Below are 19,149 nucleotides of genomic sequence, written 5' to 3'. Positions count from 1 at the left end.
GGTGTACTGTAGGCATTACTTAAGGTTCTTTGCAACGTGCCTTCGGCCTCTAGCTGCAACCCGTTTCGTTCCTTTTGCTGTACCTCCTTGCATATTCTCTATCTTCCATCTTACTTTCCACCCTCTCCTGACAGTTACTTCATGGTGCAACTGCTTTGAGGTTTCCCATCTGTTACATCTATCAACTCTTTTAATGTCAAGGTTCCATTTCAGCGCTAAATGGCCTCATAGGTCGCAGTGCTTGGCCTTTGGCCTAAATTCCTAATTCAATTCAATAATGTTATTTAATAAAGGGGAGGCTTTACGATCGCCGAACAAGTGGACTAAAGTGTAGAGACGAAAATAAGAAAAAATTTTTTAGCAGACAGAGTCTCTCGAATTTGATTTGTTCGTGATTCGTACAAGTCCTGAGAGAGAGAGAGAGAGAGAGAGAGAGAGAGAGGGATACGACCAGATAAAGAGGAAGACTAGGAAATCCTGCTTTTAACGAATCCACCGCGTATCAGAAGGAGAACGGTGGTCGCCCTTGTTCTAGAAAATGAAGAGCTTGAAGAGCTTTACTCTGTGGCAGACGGGAGGGGACAATCAGCAACCCCCTTTCGTTCTTTTTACTGTACCTCCTTTTATATTCCCTTTCTTCCATCTTACTTTCCAGCCTCTCCTAACAATTGATTTATAGTGCAACTGCTCTGAGGTTTTCCTCCTGTTACACCTTTCAAACTGTTTACAGTCAATTTCCGTTTGAGCGCTGAATGACCTTATAGGTCCCAGTGCTTGGCCTTTGGCCTAAATTCCCCCGTAAGGAGGATCGTGCTAGGCATTACTCAAGGTTCTTTGCAGCGTCCCTTCGGCCCCTATCTGCAACTACTTTCATTCTTTTTACTGTACCTCCTTTGTTATCTTTCTTCCATCTTACTTTCCACCCTTTCCTAACAATTAATTCGTAGTGCAACTGCGAGGCTTTCTTCCTATTACACCTTTCAAATCTTTACGCCGTCAATTTCCTTTTGAGCACTGAGTGGCCTTAGTTGCCCCAGTGCTTGGCATTATGCCTAAAACCTATAAATCAATCAATCAATTTGGCCTACATTCTATATTCAATCAATTCAGTCAGCTGTAGTTAGGTAGTTCAAAGACAAAGTCTGTAGATTGTGTCTGTAGACTTTGTTCAGAGATACTTGACATTCGGGAGAATGGTTTCTAGAGTACACGGTTATTATGTATGATTAGTAACAACAATTATGTATAATTAGTTGCAAAATCCCAGGCATACACACTAATGATGAATGTACACATTGTCGAAGTGTTTACGGGTGTATAGTGATTCATTTAAAGGTAGAGGGATTACAGCCCCACGGCGCACGCACTTCATCGAGATTCTGAATTCAATTTTTCATTCGTATAAATTCCACGCTTTGCAGATCATTTCGGGTAATCGTGCTAGGCGATTCCCGAAGGAATATGGCCGAAGAGCAAGAGAAAATCGAGCTCCGAATTAGCGAAACTAGATTTTAAACTCTGGAAAAATGTCCGTTAATCGCTTGAAAGGAACAAGATTCTGTTAATGGAGGCACTAAAACGGGAATCCACACTCGTTACCCAAATGATGATCCGGGTGCGTTTCCGGTCGTTAATTTACGAGGCGTTGAAGCAATTCATCGGTTCGTTTCGAGCGTAATTGTTGATTGAGATACGTGGCTTTGCGCATATAAAGCGTTTCGTCAAATGATGACCCCTTTCTTTTTTTTCCGGCGTGGCTATAATCTGCTCAATAAACTGGCTCTATAAACTGGCGCCATTTGCGTTGTAGGGCGGTAATAATAGACCCGATTTCCGAAGTGGAACACCCGTGAAAAAAGAAAGAAAAAAAAAGAGGAATGACGGACTTTGAAATGAAATAAGGGGATGGTTGTTGTAGCAGTGTGATATGTTGGTGGTTAGAACAGTTTATCAATTTTTTTCCCCATTTTCAGTATCCTGGATGTATCTCCACAATTGTATTTGGATTCGTGTATTGCGTTCTCATCGTTTTTATATTGGGTGTTACGGCATTGTTTCTCTCTCTCTCTCTGCTCTCTTCTCCTATCTCCCTCCCTCCTTCTTCTCCCCTCCCTTCCTCTCTCCTCTCCCTCTCTCCTCTCCTCTCTCTCTCTCTCTCTCTCTCTCTCTCTCTCTCTCTTCTCTCTCTCTCTCTCTCTCTCTAAGTACCTTACCATGACAGTGGTATATGAAGGTCGCTGTATTTCATTTCGAAGATTGGTTTTACTTTGAACTCATTACCACAATTTTGTCATTTTTAAGTTCTCATGCATTGACTATAGGGTCCTCTCTCTCTCTCTCTCTCTCTCTCTCTCTCTCTCTCTCTCTCTCTCTCTCTCTCTCTCTCTCTCATGTATGTTTATTTACACTTCATAACAATTCAAAGTAAATCCCTCATTAGTTAAGAGTACAAGTATGATATAAAAATAGTGAACAATAAATATCAGTATTTAGTCTCTATTTTTGATGCATAGTGTGTTAGTGTGTGTATATATACTCGTATCTGTATGAATAAACCAACGTGCTCATTTTCGGTTAATCCCATTAAAACTCCTGGCGATTGGCGTTTGTATTTGTTGATTCGGCCATTTATTCTGTATTGATATGTATCGGTTCATAGTCATTACCGTTTTCACCCGTTTATTGAAAGAGAATAGAATGGTCGATTTGGACCGCACGATTTTTTTTTTATAGTCGTTCGAATGTTTTTTAATTAAAATTGACCGGTTTCCTGATGAATCCATGTTGCATCTGATGATTGAAGCGGTAAATTCTATGTTGGGTAGTTAATCGACTATTGTAGGTCGTAGACAGCGTGCAGAAGAGCAAGGTGCTAGTTACCTCATTCCACAAGACTTTCTTGAGAGACTAGTAAATCATCGTTCTTTGGTATAAAAAAAGAAAAATAAAAAAATTATCTTTGGTGGAAAAAAAAATATCGTTCTTTTGTGAAAAAAATTATCGTTCTCTGGTGACATAAAAAAAATTATCGCTCTTTGGTGACAGAAAATTATTGTTCTTTGGCAAAAAAAAAAAATTATCGTTCCTTGGTGACAAAAAATTATCGTTCCTTGGTGACAAAAGTTCTCGTTTTTTGGTGGCAAAAAGTATTAGTCTTTGGCGAAAAAAAAAATTATCAGCCTTTGGTGAAATAAAACATCGTTCTTTGTTGACGCAAAATCATCGTTCTTTGGAGAAAACTATCGTTTTTTGGTGAAAACAATTATCGTTCTTCGGTGAAAGAAATTATCGTTCTTTGGTGACAAAAAATTATTGTTCTTAGGTGAAAAAAATTATTGTTCTTTGATTGTCGGCAGCTTCAGTTACTTTGTTTTCAAAGTTTTATAGTTTCTTATTTTATTAATGTTCAAACCTGAGAAAAAGTCCATGGGAATTTGTTATTACTAAAAGACCCTTCATTACTCAAATCCTGAAAGTGAAATTCTCATATTTTTCTAGAGCTCAACTTTAATTGTTTTTTCCTTTTTCCCAGTTAGCACGACTTCAAGTACTACAGTAGATTCACATCAACCGTGCTTTTGATGTCTAGGCCAGTCCCTTACGACGCTCCTGATTGGCTGTTGATAAGCCAATCACGGGGCTGGAAACACTCTCGAGAGAGAGTGTTCACAAAGGCAGGATGTATATTCCACCTCTCCTGAAGGATGCGTCTTTCAAAAGAGGTGGAACATACATCCTGGCTATGTGAACTCTCGAGAGAGACCCAGAAGAGTTTCCAGCCCTGTGATTGGCTTATCAACAGCCAATCAGGAGCGTCGTAAGGAACGGGCCTAGACATCACATGCACAGTTGATGTGAATCTACTATATCTCTCACCGTAAAGTTCTAGTAGTGATGTTCTTTTTACATAATCCCCATTTGATCTGTTTGTCAATACGGTATTTAATTGGTTTGTACATTTGCACTTTGAGTTGTAACCATTTGAAAACTTTGTAAGGAAGTGTTCATTTTTTAATCTTTGTGAATGCTCATGGTTTTTTTATATATTTTTTTATGTTCCCTGTAAATTGAGACTAACTTTTTCAATACCGAAACCTGGAGCTGTTCGGAATCAATGCCTCTCAGTAAAGTTTTAACTAAATTACTACCAAGTCGCACCTTAAGTTACTGAAACTAGTGAGTAATCATAAAGTCGAATAGTTGGCGTTGTGTACAAGTGAGATCGACTAACAATGTTTGGATTGCAAATTATATCATGCTAGTGTGGAAAAATATTATTGTTTTTTATATGGTTGCCAATTTGTCAATTCAGTACCGAATACTTGATACCGTAAGTGAAAAATATTTTGTTCAAGAAATATAGACTTCATAAAAGTTATGTAGGTTTCGTAACTGGTCACAGTTACTTTACAGACAACTAATGTGTTCTTAGATAGTCCAAGTTGACTGGTTATCAAACGTTTTCAGAATTTTGTCAATTACTCTGTAATGTCTTTCCTCTTGACTCATAAGAACATACATAGGTAGAGGGACTATGTGCCATTTCCCGTAGGTAAAATTGGGTTTTAAGTTAGAAAATGAACGCCAGGCGCACACAGTTAACGAACCTCTTTGATTACTTGTAAAGCCGTAAATTGTATTGGTACAGTCAAAATTAGAAGTCCGTCTAAACTCAGCGAAGTATTGAATTGACTGACCCTGTACTGAGTAGACTGAAAATTTCTGAGAGTATGGTACAGGGGAACATTTGAGCATTTATCACGGGCTGTAAGCTTGCTTTCCATGGCCTGTTTGGGCTTGTAAATCCTAGGGAATCATAGAAGCGTCAAAGTATTTAGGAGAAATCTTCATGTCAACTTATTTTTTTTTTTTTTATGGTTACTGGAGTTGATAAGTGTTATGACATAGCTTTCATATTGAAATGATTTTACCTTGTATATTTTCATTACCGGTTTGTGGTGAATATTTCCCAAAAGGTTTTCGTGACTACTTGCCACTAATAATGATAGATATTAAGTGTGCATGAGCTCTAGCAGTTTGGTATTGGAAAAACTTTCGTTGTTTCATGTACAAGTACAAACAGTACCTAGTTACTTTCCACCTAAGCTATATTACATTTTTTTTTGTCATTTTTTCTTGAGTGTGTTTTTTCATATTGATGAATTATCTACGTTTTAGTTGTTAAATAAAGGATTATATAATTGATTTATAAATAAAAGAAAATGTTGATAACTGTGTATGTAATGTATGAAGCACTTTGAGGAATGCTTAAATCAAGTTGTAATGTTTTTATTGAATTGTGGTGGATTTTGTCTTGAGTAAATTTGAGGAAATGTTTGGCTAATGAAGATCTACGGGCTATCATGGTTAGACGCGCTTTAGTGATCGATATATTGCTTTACTGACATTGGCAAAATAAAAATTAGCCACTTGGTAACATAAATCTTAATAGAAAATTGTGTGTTAAAAGAAATGTTAGGGGCCTAAAAGGAAATGTTAGGGGTTTTAAAAAATGTTAGGGGTCCTAAAAAGAAATGTTAGGGGTTTTAAAAAATGTTAGGGGTCCTAAAAAGAAATGTTAGGGTTTTTTAAAAATGTTAGGTGTCCTAAAAATAAATGTTAGGGGTTTAAAAAATGTTAGGGGGCCATGAACCGCTTCATCGTTAAACTTGTACTGAAATGTAACAAAATTCTTCAAATCCGAAGACCCAGTCCATTGGGAAAGGCTACTTTACAAAGACAACGCCCTGCTTATAGTTCACTAAAACTAATGATCTTAAATATTTTAATACGATTTTGCCTGATTCGTGTAACAATTTTATGTTTATGGTTTAGTTTGAAAATAAGTGACTATTATTTTCTTTAGTTTGTATTCATCTTCCGAAATCACTTGAGTTCAATAAAGTCATTTTGATTTGGCGTCTTAATTGTTAAGAGTTGACAATGTCCTCGTATTGGGAGTAACTTGGGACTGTTTACCTAACCTCTTGAAATGGCTGCAAAGGGAAAGATGATGAGTGGTAAGGGATTAAATGAGTAATATGGCCATCCCTTACCGGAGAAATAAAGGCGGTGAATGATACAACAGCGCTCCGATGTACGTAGTATATTCATTTTCCATCACTCGATTAAGGGAACGAAAATCAGCGACTGGATATATCCCCACCGGCGACCAAGTCGGCGATGATTCCATAAACGAATTATACTGCCTTTGAATATAATGCCTTTGATGTGAAATACATTATTCTTTCGCTGCCCGCCTCCTGATTATCATTATTTCGAGATCTAAGTGCTCGCTAATGCTCGCTTGAATGTCAGCTCTCTTATTTTATGATAACAACCCCTGACCTCTGGACATTAATTCTGATCGGGAAGGGTGTTTTCTTTTTCTTACGCTGGTTTATCGTCGCACCTCTATAATATATAATATGCAGACTTATGTTGGTAATGTGAGTGTTTTTATTCGCAGGGTCTGAAGTGACGTTTATTCATTTAAAAAAAATCATTAAAATATTCATTAAAAAAATATAAATCGTATGCAATACGTGCACTTGCCTGATGCAATATAGTCTTGTCTTGATGTTCATGGATTTCACAAGCACTAGTATTGGAAGTAGGCTTATGGAATTGAGGTAGTCAAATCGTCAAATGATTAAAGGAAAATGAACGAATTGATAGTCGATTAACAACCTTATTACAGAACATATATTACTGCTGTTTTTTTACCAGTTTTCTACGGAATATTAATCTGTGTTTCACTGCGTCCTCGATTACCTGATGAATTTTGAATAACCAGATGTGTAGGTCACCGAGTTGGCTGAAACTAATATAAACTTTATTGGATGGAAAATTGATAGACGATTCCAAGTACCTGGGAATTTAGAAATCGCCAACGTTAGCGAGTTGCCTTTGGAAAAAATGTGACGTCATCCGAATCAAAATTAATATTGCAGGTCATAAATCGTATACAGATGATCCTCGATCACATCAGTGTAGTTTTATGGGGGAAATGATTTGTGATTAAATGTTGAGGTTATGGAAATATCGCCAATATTCTCCCAATAAATTAGGTTTGTCAGCGAATGAGAGGCATTTTGTACATCAAATTAGTGAAATGAGCATTGCATTTCTCATTCTGTTTGGCACGAATAAGTTTCTGTTCTGTTGAAGAAAATTATTTGCATCATTGTAGGACTTTTTTTTTTTTTTAGCCACTAAAGGGAATACCCACGAATACACGATTGTTGCGCGTAACTCCCTGGCAAACTGATCAAGCAGCTGTATTTGCTTATTGTTGTTGTTGTAGGTGCAATAATTATAATAATTATAATGGTGTAACAAGCAACTTCATTGGCTCCTGCTGTTGTAGCTGAAAAAAAAATGCATAAGTAAGCCATTTTGCTTTCAGTTTTAAGCCAGTTTACTAATATATTATATAGTATGTATTTTTTTCACCGTGGGTTCTGTGCAAGTAGAAATTTGCCCATAATTGATATCTGATTTAAGATTAATTAATTAATTTTTATGCAAGTGTGGTGTAATTTTGGAATATATAATATATATATATATTATATATTATATATATGATATATATATATATATATTAAGATATATTAATATAGATATATATATATATATATATATATATATATATATATATATATGTATATATATAATGTATATCATTCATTCATTCATATTTATGAATATTGATTTGTATGCGTATGCATTTTTACGCATATATTAAAATACAGGCATTTATATAGAGCTTACACTTGAAGATACACAACTAACTATACCCTTTTTTCTTTCGTTCTTCTACAGGAGAAGGAGACGAACAAAAAGAAAGGTCGTTCAAAAGAAGGTAAGGTAATCCCGAGGTTCTGTGTATATTTGATCACTCGTATTGCTAAAGAACAATTTAAAAATCAGCACTATTTTTTTTCTTTTAAAGAGAGATTTGACACCTGTGCACTTCACACAAAATAGCGCTGCTTCCATACAACTTCCTCTCCTGAAAATTCGTGAAAATGTTTGAAGGTGATATTTTTTCCCACATGAGATTTTCTGTCACATTTTACATTTATCTTACGTTTTCTTGGACTTCTATCCTGATTGTCAATAACATCCCTGATGCGTCAATGCGTATCCTTACGGTTTATTTTTGTTCTTTGCTACTTCTATTTATTTATTTATTTTTTGTCAACACACATTCTACAGACATTTTGGCTTTAATATCATTTAACATATCCTTTACGCTTGGTCCTCAAGGCCTAAATTCCATAATCAATCAATCAACACATCCTTCATACAAACTCACTCTAACAAGAACAATTCCAAAAATCACTCATATAATTGTAAGCTACTTTGTAGGACACAATTTCTTTTTCCTTATTTCTCTTTCATCAGGTCCTGTTGGTTAGGGAAATTTCGTAGTATATATAAATAGGACGATAGTGTCAATCGTAACGAACAGTAATTTAGTCCTGTTTGAATGAGTGTGTGTCATTACCGCTGGTATGTTGAAAGTTTGCTGGTGAGTGATCTTAGTTTTTTTGTTTTGTTTTATCCATTGTCTATTTTAGTACTATGCCGTGGGAGTTAGATCAGAACTGACCTTTCATTTTCAGCGGATTCCTAACCAACTTTTCTTATCAACAAGTTATAATCATGCATTCTGTGCAAAGAGTAGAACGCTGTTTTTATTTCCAAGAATAGTAGTATTCATCGTCGTATGAAATTGATGTACGAATTCCAAACGAATTCAAGTTTAATGATGCTGAAATTAACTCTGTCACTAGGGAACGATCAGTGTCTGAATCAAAGAATTAACAAAATCCAACTGAGAGTCAAAGGTCTCTTTGTCATTTTGATTTTTGGGAAGAGGGAACTCAGTCCAGGTTAATGAAGATGGAATTAAATTTGTGTTTCTCTGTGTGGATGTGGAATGTGTCTACGTTCTGGGTGGTTTAAAGTCATAAGCCAATCGGATAGGTAACACTTAAACTATCGTTAACCATTTTTGTCAATGTCTGTGTACTCGCTAAACTAACTAAACTAATTACTTCAGGAGTCAGCCTTCGTTCTTGTCAGAAAGGAAAACATATCTTGGCAAGTTATTCTGTTATCACTAGCAGCATAATCATTTTTTTAAGTTACAATGCAAATGAGCAGACAAGTTCTTTTTATACTTTAATTCTTCCTTGAAAGAAACAATGGGACTACAGTTTAGTAGACAGGCATCTTTTATAACATGTCAAGGTAGCCTAAAAACGTACTAATTAGTGTAGTATCGTTCATATATATATATATATATATATATATATATATATATATATATATATATACATATATATATATATATATATATATATATATATATATTATTGTTTCTTTTTATGATATAACCCTTCACAGTGAATATTTTTTAGATATAGCTGTGAACTTTTCAGCACAGGCTCCTGTTAAGAAAATTCAGGTATATTATGTTTAATCAAAGACAAAAAGATTTTTCTTCTTTTCATTTAAGCTCATGTATTATACAGTGCAGGGCCTGTGTTATTACGTAATTTCCATTGGTTGCTTGTTTTGAAAATGCATTTTCAGAATAAACTTTAACAAAAAAATGTTTTCCACTGACAAGCTACATAGTGCTATCAGCTTAGAACTGCTTAACAGAATGACAAGTATAATGTCCTTCTGTAGTATTAGAACCTTATCTATTAAAACTTTTACATAAATCATATTAAGATTTACTAATCGGATTCTGGAGGAAGAACACATGTCTGTTCGTACATTCCAAAGCCTCAATCATATTAAGATTTACTAATCGGATTCTGGAGGAAGAACACATGTCTGTTCGTACATTCCAAAGCCTCATGATGTTTTTGAGCTGCGGAAAAAAAATCACACAATAAATACTTCTTTTGTAAATGGTCTAAAATTAAAAGTTTGCTTACCATTAAAAATTAGTTTTGATTGCTGTTAAAAGTAGGTAGTGTTCTGAGTGTGTTTTTGTGGTCAGATGTGTAACTTGTGAATAAATAATAACAGCTGCTACTTTCTTTTGGAAAGTAGTATTAGTGGGTGTGTGCTAATTTCTAGTGATTTGCTGTGGTGTAGTTAATTAGTTTTTTCTGTATTTAAATATAAAGAAGGTGTGGGGCTTATTTTAGCCGATTAAATAAAAGGTTGGTGATATATATTTATGATGTATAACTTATATTATATATATATATATATATATATATATATATATATATATAAATAAAAATTATAATAGATTATATATATATATACTGTATATACATATATAATATAATAATTATACTATATTATGTGTAATATATTATATATTTAATCTTTATACTATTAGTAGTATATACTAGATATATATATATATTAATATTAATAATATCTGATATATCTATATATATATACTATATTAGTGTAATATATACTAGATATATATATATATTATATATATATATAATATATTAATTCTACTATATTTATGTATATAAATATATACTATAAATTTCATGGTGTTAGAAGGAGTCACTTCGATAACTCCAGAGACTCTTAAGATTCATCCATAAATAAACTGTTTTATATACAGACACTGATGTATTAATTTTTTTTTTTATTATTATTTTTGCTATGGACGTTTGTCCTCTCTTGTATCCTTTTTTCCCTTGCATTTTTCTACCGTTAATGATGGATTTTTGTTCCGTTTATTTCTCATATGATTATCAACAGATTCAACCCTTTTTGGATTTTTTTTTTTTTTTTACAATTAATGTGCGCTATTTCATACAACTTATAAATCATTTACAGGACACAAACACACTAACATTCCTTTATAGAACTCTTAACAGTTTTTAAAATTTGAACTAAATTTAGCGAAATAAAAAAAAATTACCCTCCCCCCTCCTGCCCCCATATACATAGAGGATGTAGTGCCTATTTTTTATATTAAAAAAAAAATTATTATTCTCCTGCCCTATGCATAGTATTGGAATATTTTTCACATTCAAACTCTGATTGCCTATTTTTAGCTGCCTTGTAACCCCTGCAGTTGCAGTAAAGCATACAACCCTATTAGCCCTGTAGGATTTCAATAGCTTACTAGATTTTGAATTCCATTGTTATTTTGCCTTAGTATCCTATGTACTGTATACATGAATACAGTACTTTTATATACATGCATATGTATATACAGATTGGACATGCTATACCTTCTGTAGATGAAGACACACACATTTATTGATATATTGTACAGAATTTATGTACTCATTCTTTATATATATAATATATATATATATATATATATATATATATATATATATATTATATATAATATATATATATATATATATATATATATATATATATATATATATATATATATATATATATATATATATATATATATATATATAATATATATATATATATATTTATATATATATATATTTATATATATATATAGTATATATATATATATATATATATGTATATATGTATATATATATATATATATATATATATATATATATATATATATATATATATATATATATATATATATATATATATATATATATATATATATATATATATATATATATATATATATATATATATATATATATATATATATATATACGTATATATACACTCATAAATGTGTGTGTATGTCTGATAGACATCTTGATTTATATTTATATACTTGTCTTTATTAGATATCTCCAGTTATAATTACATGTATATATTAGTTTACAATTTACTGACCTAACTTTGCAGACACTTGCTTCAAACTCTTTCCATTTTTATTACATTACTAATCATTGTTTATTGCTTTTTCACCCCTGTAACACAGATGCAATCTTCTGCTCTCACCTCTTGCACATCTCACTGTCGAGGCTTTTAATTGCACAGTTATGTAAATTAGCTTCTTTGTGGTTATAATTATAGAAAAAAGAAGAGAGGTCTAAATCTTCTCCCGCTCTTTGGGAAGCTTGTTTGATTTTACGGCCGGGTTTGATTGGAACTTTTTTTTTTCTTTATTTAAAGAAAGATGATAAGATCTTGATCAGAATGCAGATTCATGGGGACACCATGAATAGTTGCATCATATACATGTATAATATTTTTCATCTTCATCAATGTCAAAACAAAAGTCACAGTGACTTGAGATCATTAAAAAAAAAAAGATAAATTGAACTAACTCCATACCACTTTCCCCCCTCCCCTTCCCCCATTATTGCCTGTGGGTGGTGATGATGATCATGGTGATGGTGATGGTGTCATAATGGTGATGGCGGTTGGTGATGGTGTACTGTACCGCGGGGTCACTACTAAATGCCCCCCCTCTCTCTTTTCTGTGGTGAGTTGACGCCAGCATGCCTGTCCCCGCCCCCCATTCTTCATAAATCATTTGCCTGCTGGTCGAATATATATATATATATCTGTGTTGTTTGTTTGTTTGTGTTTGTTTGTTTGTACGTGTCTAGTTCAGGAATGGATTGTCGTATCATTTTTCACTTTTGCCTGATGATGATGATGATAATGTTGGTGAACCACATCTGCAAATTCCTTGTGCCCCCCCTCCCCCCACGTAAACGTCTGATCGATCATGTGGGTCCATCAAGGGATTTATGAAGCCGACCTAAAGGAGAAAAATGATGGTCTCAGGACTCGTCATCATTGAGGGAGGACTTTTCCTTCCTCGCCTGAACAACCTTTCCCTCTGTCACCTCCCCCACAACCCCCCTTCCCCGTCGTTTATCCTTCCTTTCCCCCCTTCCTTCCCTCTAGCACTAGTATCCTCATCGCAAAAGTATATGTCAGGACTTCGAAGTAACATCTCATCTAGACAACGTTTTATTTCCTCATATAGTATATATAAATGTTCACTTAGCCTGTAGAGGAGATTAGTCTTTTCCTCTCAATATCAAAGTGGCATGTGCACTTAGTAAGATGTACTACATAGATATGAATGCTGTATAGGTTTGCATTTTAGGATACATAGAAGGTGATCCTTTGAAGAAAGGGAAATCAGGGTGAGTTAACTTTGTAACTCCTCCATCGTCTTCTAGTTTTCTGGGGGGGTTTTTTCGTGTTTACGTTATTTCCTCCTCTAATAACCTACAGGCTGCTCTATGAGCAAGAGCCCATGCTGGCATAAGGCCAGCTTAATCTAAAACAACAACAACATCGTCTGGTGTTACGCTGGATTAATGGATAGTTCATTCACGATTTTATGCGTCTTGAAAGATTCGGTAAATGATATATTTTGGTAACCTAAAAAAAAAGACATAAATTGATATCTTCAACGTATATACTTAGTATATAAGGGTAGTGTGGTTAGCTTGCCTAAGCTTCTAAAATCTGGTCAGCTTCAGTTCATGTATTTTGGTTGGCCTATTCTAAGTAACAGATTATGTCTGCAACATTTTTTATTAACAGATTAAAGAAAGCTGGATTAGTCATTGGGGACCTCACATGGCTCGAATGTGTTAATAAACATGCTCTCTTAATTGCACTTAATAAAATATCTGAAGTTGTTTCTTCAAGGAAAACAGTTCGCCTTGAAAGTCGTGTAGTCAATGTCTCAAGTGTCTGAAGCCGTTTTGATTTTGGCTTGTTTTTTGTAACAAACTCTCCGATGCTCTGTTATTTTTTAAATCTTGGTTGTTTTCAGCATAGCAGGGACCCTATTACGTGATTAATTATATTACATTGAAACTTTGGCCAAGGAATATTGATTCACTTTTATTTACATTATCCAAATGTGCCACAGCATGTGTTAAGAGCACAATACGTAGGTTTCATTCACCGGTATATACTTAAAAAGTTAAAAAATTTAGATTTCTGACATATGCAAATATAAGTTGTATAGGTGAATTTGCTGAGTTCCTTGTTTTATTGACTATGCAAATAACTGCCAGCTCATTGATTAGTTATTTTGAAATAACCCTCAAGAATCAATGTTTAATTTTTGTAAATAGCTTTGTGATAGCTGCAGTGAAAATGGCAAATCATATGAACCCTTTTTTTTTTTTTTTTTTTTTTTTTTTTTGTGTTGTGTTCCAATGACAGACTTTTGAACATTCTATTAGAATGGCGGAAGTTTGAACCAAACAGTCGGGCGTCATTTGGGGGAATTGGGGGGCAACTGACCCCCCCAAGACTCAACTTGCCACTCTTAGCCCACAAGAAGTAACAGCTTGTTTTCTTTTTAAAATGTGCATTCATAAATATATGAAATTTCTTGGAAATATTACGTCTCTTGATCCTTGTCTGTCTACTATATGATAGCTACCAGTGATGATGAGATAAACAGTAGTGGGAGTATATAGTTTTTGCTGAAATACCTTGCTCGTGTGGCTTCAAAAAGCAGATAAAATAGCTCAAAATAAAAAAGCCCCAGCTGATTAGGCTCGCTTTGCTCACCAAACCATCTTTGCTCCCCCTCCCCCCCAACAAAAATCTGAAATGACGCCCCTGGTGACGGTGAATCTTCAGAAATTTTAAAGTCTTGCTCTGAATGTTGAAGAGAAGGACTGTAACTAGAATTCTCTTCATTGGATAACAATTGGGCTTTTGTAGACAAGTCATTTTTATACTATTGGAAATTGACTTAGTTAAAAAAAATGAACATTAAATTTTCAGTAACATTCTCAAGTAGTATTCATTGGCCTTGAGTTTTCTGTGGTCAAAGGGATTCATACAGCTGTAGTTTACTTTCAAGACCTGATAACTGCATGAATTAAAGGAGTTTAATTTTTCTCAAAATAGTAAGTACATATAACATTTTTTTATTAATTAACGGATTGCAATTCATATGGCATTCCGTACTTTTATGATTGTATTGCAGTTTTCTCAGCTGAACTTCACCACTGTCTCCCAGTATTAAGAGAAGATCATGAAAATCCCATTTTATTATACTGTACTCTATTTTAAAAGCAGTTCATTATTCAAATAAATAAAAATGGCCATCATCGTTGGCATTGAAAAAGTAGAAACATATTTCTGAAATAAGATAAAAATAAAGTTTATCATTACAAGGTCATATAAAATATATTGTTTTTAAAAATAGCTCATAAGAACAGATGTCTTAGGACAGCCTGAAAACACAAAAATCCCTCTAAAAATGCTTATACCCGAGTTTAAGTTTTATCACAAAAAGTGCATTTAGTCACGAAAATTATATGAAAATACAGTACGTAATTTGTGAATATTTATCGGTGAAAAACATCACAATATATTTGTAAATTATCTGTACAGGGTGGACTTTAAACATAGTAGATGATGGGCTGATAATTGTTTTTCCTTCAAAGACTAAAGTACATTACACATATCAAACATACAATTCTTTGAGTCTAAAAGATATTATAACCAGTATTCATTTTTAGTTTGATTTCATATTAATTGGTCATTGTTGAAGACAAGTTGCTACTTGTAGTAGTTATAAATGAAATTGGTGGTTGCATTCATCAGAAGTTTTCTCTTCTATAAACACACGCCACACATAAAGTAATTAAAGCTTATTGGTTGAAACAAGAGTAAACTGTTTGGAACTCCAAATACTATATTACAATACTTAATTACCAATGTCAAACATTTGACTTAGTAAGGAACATAGTGTTTAATAGAGCAATTCTTCATTTAGATTTTTAGATATCATTAGGTCATATTTTTCGAAAAGAAAATGATTTTATGTGCATAAAATAAAGAGTATCTTGTTTGCTAAAAAGTCTCGAGTTATTTTTTTGTAATTCTCTTATGTCATAATATACCAGCGTATAAGAAATGTCTGATATCAGATTTGTATTTTTTAGAAGAATTGAATACGTACTATGAACTAATTTCCTTTGTGCCAGGCTAAAATGTTCTAAATGCAGTAATGCTCGTGTTGACAAATTATAGCTTGAATAAGAATACACTTTTTTCTAGCTACCTTGCATTTGTATACAAAACATGGCTTATTTTCTCAGAGTACTTTAAAAGGAGAATCTATTGCTAGTCACATCACAAGAGAAGTTTCTAATAGTATACGATTATTGAGGGAAGTCTGCAAAATAATGTGTGGATACCATTAAGCCTTGCGGTTGGCATTCATCTCATAGGTTTTGTACATCTTACTTGAAGTTGTCATGCCTGAGAATTACTATCTTGCCTGAGCCCTTTTGTGGACAGAGTCAAACGTGACATCAGGAATAGTTTTGACTACTCTTGGACAGCAATTTAAATGCTCAATTCGATGGTCTTTAACATGTAGTATTCCCTTAGATATTTGAAAATAGGTAAACAAAACCACAAGTGAGAGGATATGGGAACATATTCATAACTTTCGAGAAGTTCAATCATTTTGTGGAGGACAAGGTATCGCGAAAATGTCTCGGATCATCAGACTTATGGTACTATATACCTTTGCAGTTTTTTTTTTATATCATACCCCAATTTGATTGTGGGAGCTCAAGTCCTGCTTGGCTGTATCCTTGCTTCTTAGAACTCTGTCCCCATTCCTTTTTGAAGTATACACTTTGTCCACGTTGGTAAGATAATTTGCATGGCAGATTTTTCTTCACTTTTTATGGAAGTTGCTGCATGCTTTTGTATATGATAGTGAGGGGTAATTCTAGCTCGTATTTTCTACTTGTCTTTAGGGCAGAGTTTTTCTTATACAATTGTGTTGGAATTCATATCCATGGAAGTAAAATGAAGCAACTGCACAGTCTGCATTATTTTCTTAATGAAGACCTTGTTTATAAAGCAAATTCATTGCTTGATAGATATAAAGCTTTCAGTTTAATTTTGAATATGTACTATTACCTAATTAGGCAATTATTATTATTATTATTATTATTATTATTATTATTATTATTATTATTATTATTATTATTATTATTATTATTATTATTATTATTATTAATATGAAACAAATAAGAGAATTTTCATTTGCTTAATGAGCCAGCATCCTCACATATTATTATGTAGGATGGTTGTTATACCACATTCGTAATTTTCACTTTTAGCCCAAACACTTCTGTTTTTGACTTTTCATGCTCTGGTAATTTCAACAGAGATGGAGACCAGTCTGTCAGTTGCAGCTTCTTGGAAACCATCATCCATTACCATATTTTTCAATGCACGCCTTGTTTGCTGCCAGTTTCTAATGGTCTGTCTAGCATGCAAGTAGGTACTATTTCTACTCCAGCTTGGACTTGAAGACAGTCTTCAAAGGTTTCAATTGAGTTTAGATTATCTTTCATGCACTGCAAACCAAATTTAAACATTAAGGCAGGGTTGAAAGAACTCAGCTGAAGTCAAGAGTACTATAAGGAAATATAATGGAAAATTATTTGGAATCTATGAAAAATTCATGACCATAAGAATTTTAGCAGCACGCAGGGCTATCTTTCTATAAAAAACTGTATTCATCAGGTAGCATGTTTGCTACATATATTATTTTTGTTGGTATGTCCATTGATGTTAAATATATAACTTGAACACTCATTAACAATAGGATTCTTGCCATGATTGTGTAGTTTGACTTTTGTTAGCATTATAGTGGGTGAATAGATTAGAAAATTTAGCAGATGGTTAGGTAGCAATTGAATTTAATTTTTTTATTTGGTGTGCCCTAACATGAACATAGATTTTTGTGTGCCGAGATAACTAGCATCACCCTTGGTGTTTGCAGGATATTTCTACCTTCACTATTTTAATGAGAAATGTTGCATTTTATATACCTGTATTAATCAGTTGAAAGGTACTTGAGAAACAAAAATGATATGGAAGCAAGAATTATGCTTTAAAAGTTAGATTCTGACAGGAGGGGTACCAGTCAGGTCTTCCAGCCATGTTACCGCTCTGGAACATATTGTAGTTTGTGGAAAACTGATTAGTATGTGTATTAAACACTTGCATAGTCGAACACGATTTTTGGAGGACCACATGTGGATTAGTGAACCATTGGACAAACCAGGGAATGAAGATGGCTAACACATGCTGTTGTCATATCTGTGCGAGTGAGATGTAGTGAAGGCCGAGGTAGTCATTGTAGGACAGGAGATGGCACTCTCCTGTCTTGAGTCCTTTATAGTTTATCACTGTACCACAAGCTATATTCTGGCCAAGACCAACTATTAGAGAATACTTTGTAATTGGTTGGTCCGTCTTATGGAGCACTGCAGGGGACCTTGAGAGTAACTCCTTTGAGGATGAATAGCAGCTACCAAAAGTAGGTTTTTCCTACGTCAAACCTTGTTTTATGTATAAAATGTTTAGCATCAAAGATGTATACACAGTGATTTTTGCCATCTCAACCCACTATTAGTCATGTGGATCTGTTTTATCCAGTGCATGTAAAATTTTCATGAACTTTATTTCATGTATACTTTTACTTGGAGAAAGTGGAGCTGAAGAGGCACACAAAATGTAAGGAGGTCATTGTGTGTTGACTTTATCATGCTGAATCATAATGAGACAGCCAAAAGTACAGTCTTTAAGAGTGTATGGTATTTTATCTATTGCTGATAGGTAGTATTCCAGAGGCCTGGAAAAAATACACAAGTTGATTATTTAGATTCTCCAGTCTCTTAGCTCAGTATGACACTTGTCTTGACATTGAGAGAGTTATTTGTTCACAAAACTAAAAGGAAAATTTTATATGGTAAAGATTTGATACCTTGAACTTTACCCTTAGAACAGTATCTTTTAAGTTTACAAAGTACTTCAGAACCCAAATGAAAAAGATCCTAAGGTCACTGTTAATAATCTCACTCCGGATGCTCATTGTATGATATTCTTAGGTAAATTGCTCATACCACTTGTATTATTTGCTGGTGTTTCAAAACCTATGTTTCAAAGTTAAATATAGTAAAGGATTAACATAAACTCTTACCTGTAATTTATCTTGTTAAGATGAGTGCCGTTGGACAGGGAAAATATGGCATTTGTCCAGTAATTCATCTGTTAAAGTTGTGAGAATAACTTTCAAGTAGAGATAAATGTTAAAATTCTTAACAGATTCATTTTAATTTTTTGGACAATCCGGCCAATAACACAATTAATCTACGATCATTAATGCTTAGAATCCTGCTCAGAGCTTCCAACCTTACCTGATAATGAATTTATGAA

At 33.6% G+C, this 19,149-nt stretch overlaps 1 protein-coding gene across 19 annotated transcripts in view; it reads left to right on the top strand.

The window, feature by feature from the left end:
* The window catches only part of LOC135224319 (uncharacterized), a 1,756,683-nt gene that overhangs the window by 1,684,063 nt on the left and 53,471 nt on the right, over positions 1–19,149 (top strand). For all 19 annotated transcript variants that reach the window (XM_064263193.1, XM_064263195.1, XM_064263194.1 and 16 more), the window contains one exon: positions 7,825–7,864. In XM_064263193.1, coding sequence (XP_064119263.1) covers positions 7,825–7,864 — 40 coding nt within the window. The remainder of the gene's footprint in view (positions 1–7,824; positions 7,865–19,149) is intronic.

This window comes from Macrobrachium nipponense, chromosome 12 (assembly GCF_015104395.2).
Source record: "Macrobrachium nipponense isolate FS-2020 chromosome 12, ASM1510439v2, whole genome shotgun sequence".
NCBI lineage: Eukaryota > Metazoa > Arthropoda > Malacostraca > Decapoda > Palaemonidae > Macrobrachium > Macrobrachium nipponense.
Note: the sequence above shows the minus strand (reverse complement) of the source record. Positions and strands in the feature narration are given on the sequence as shown.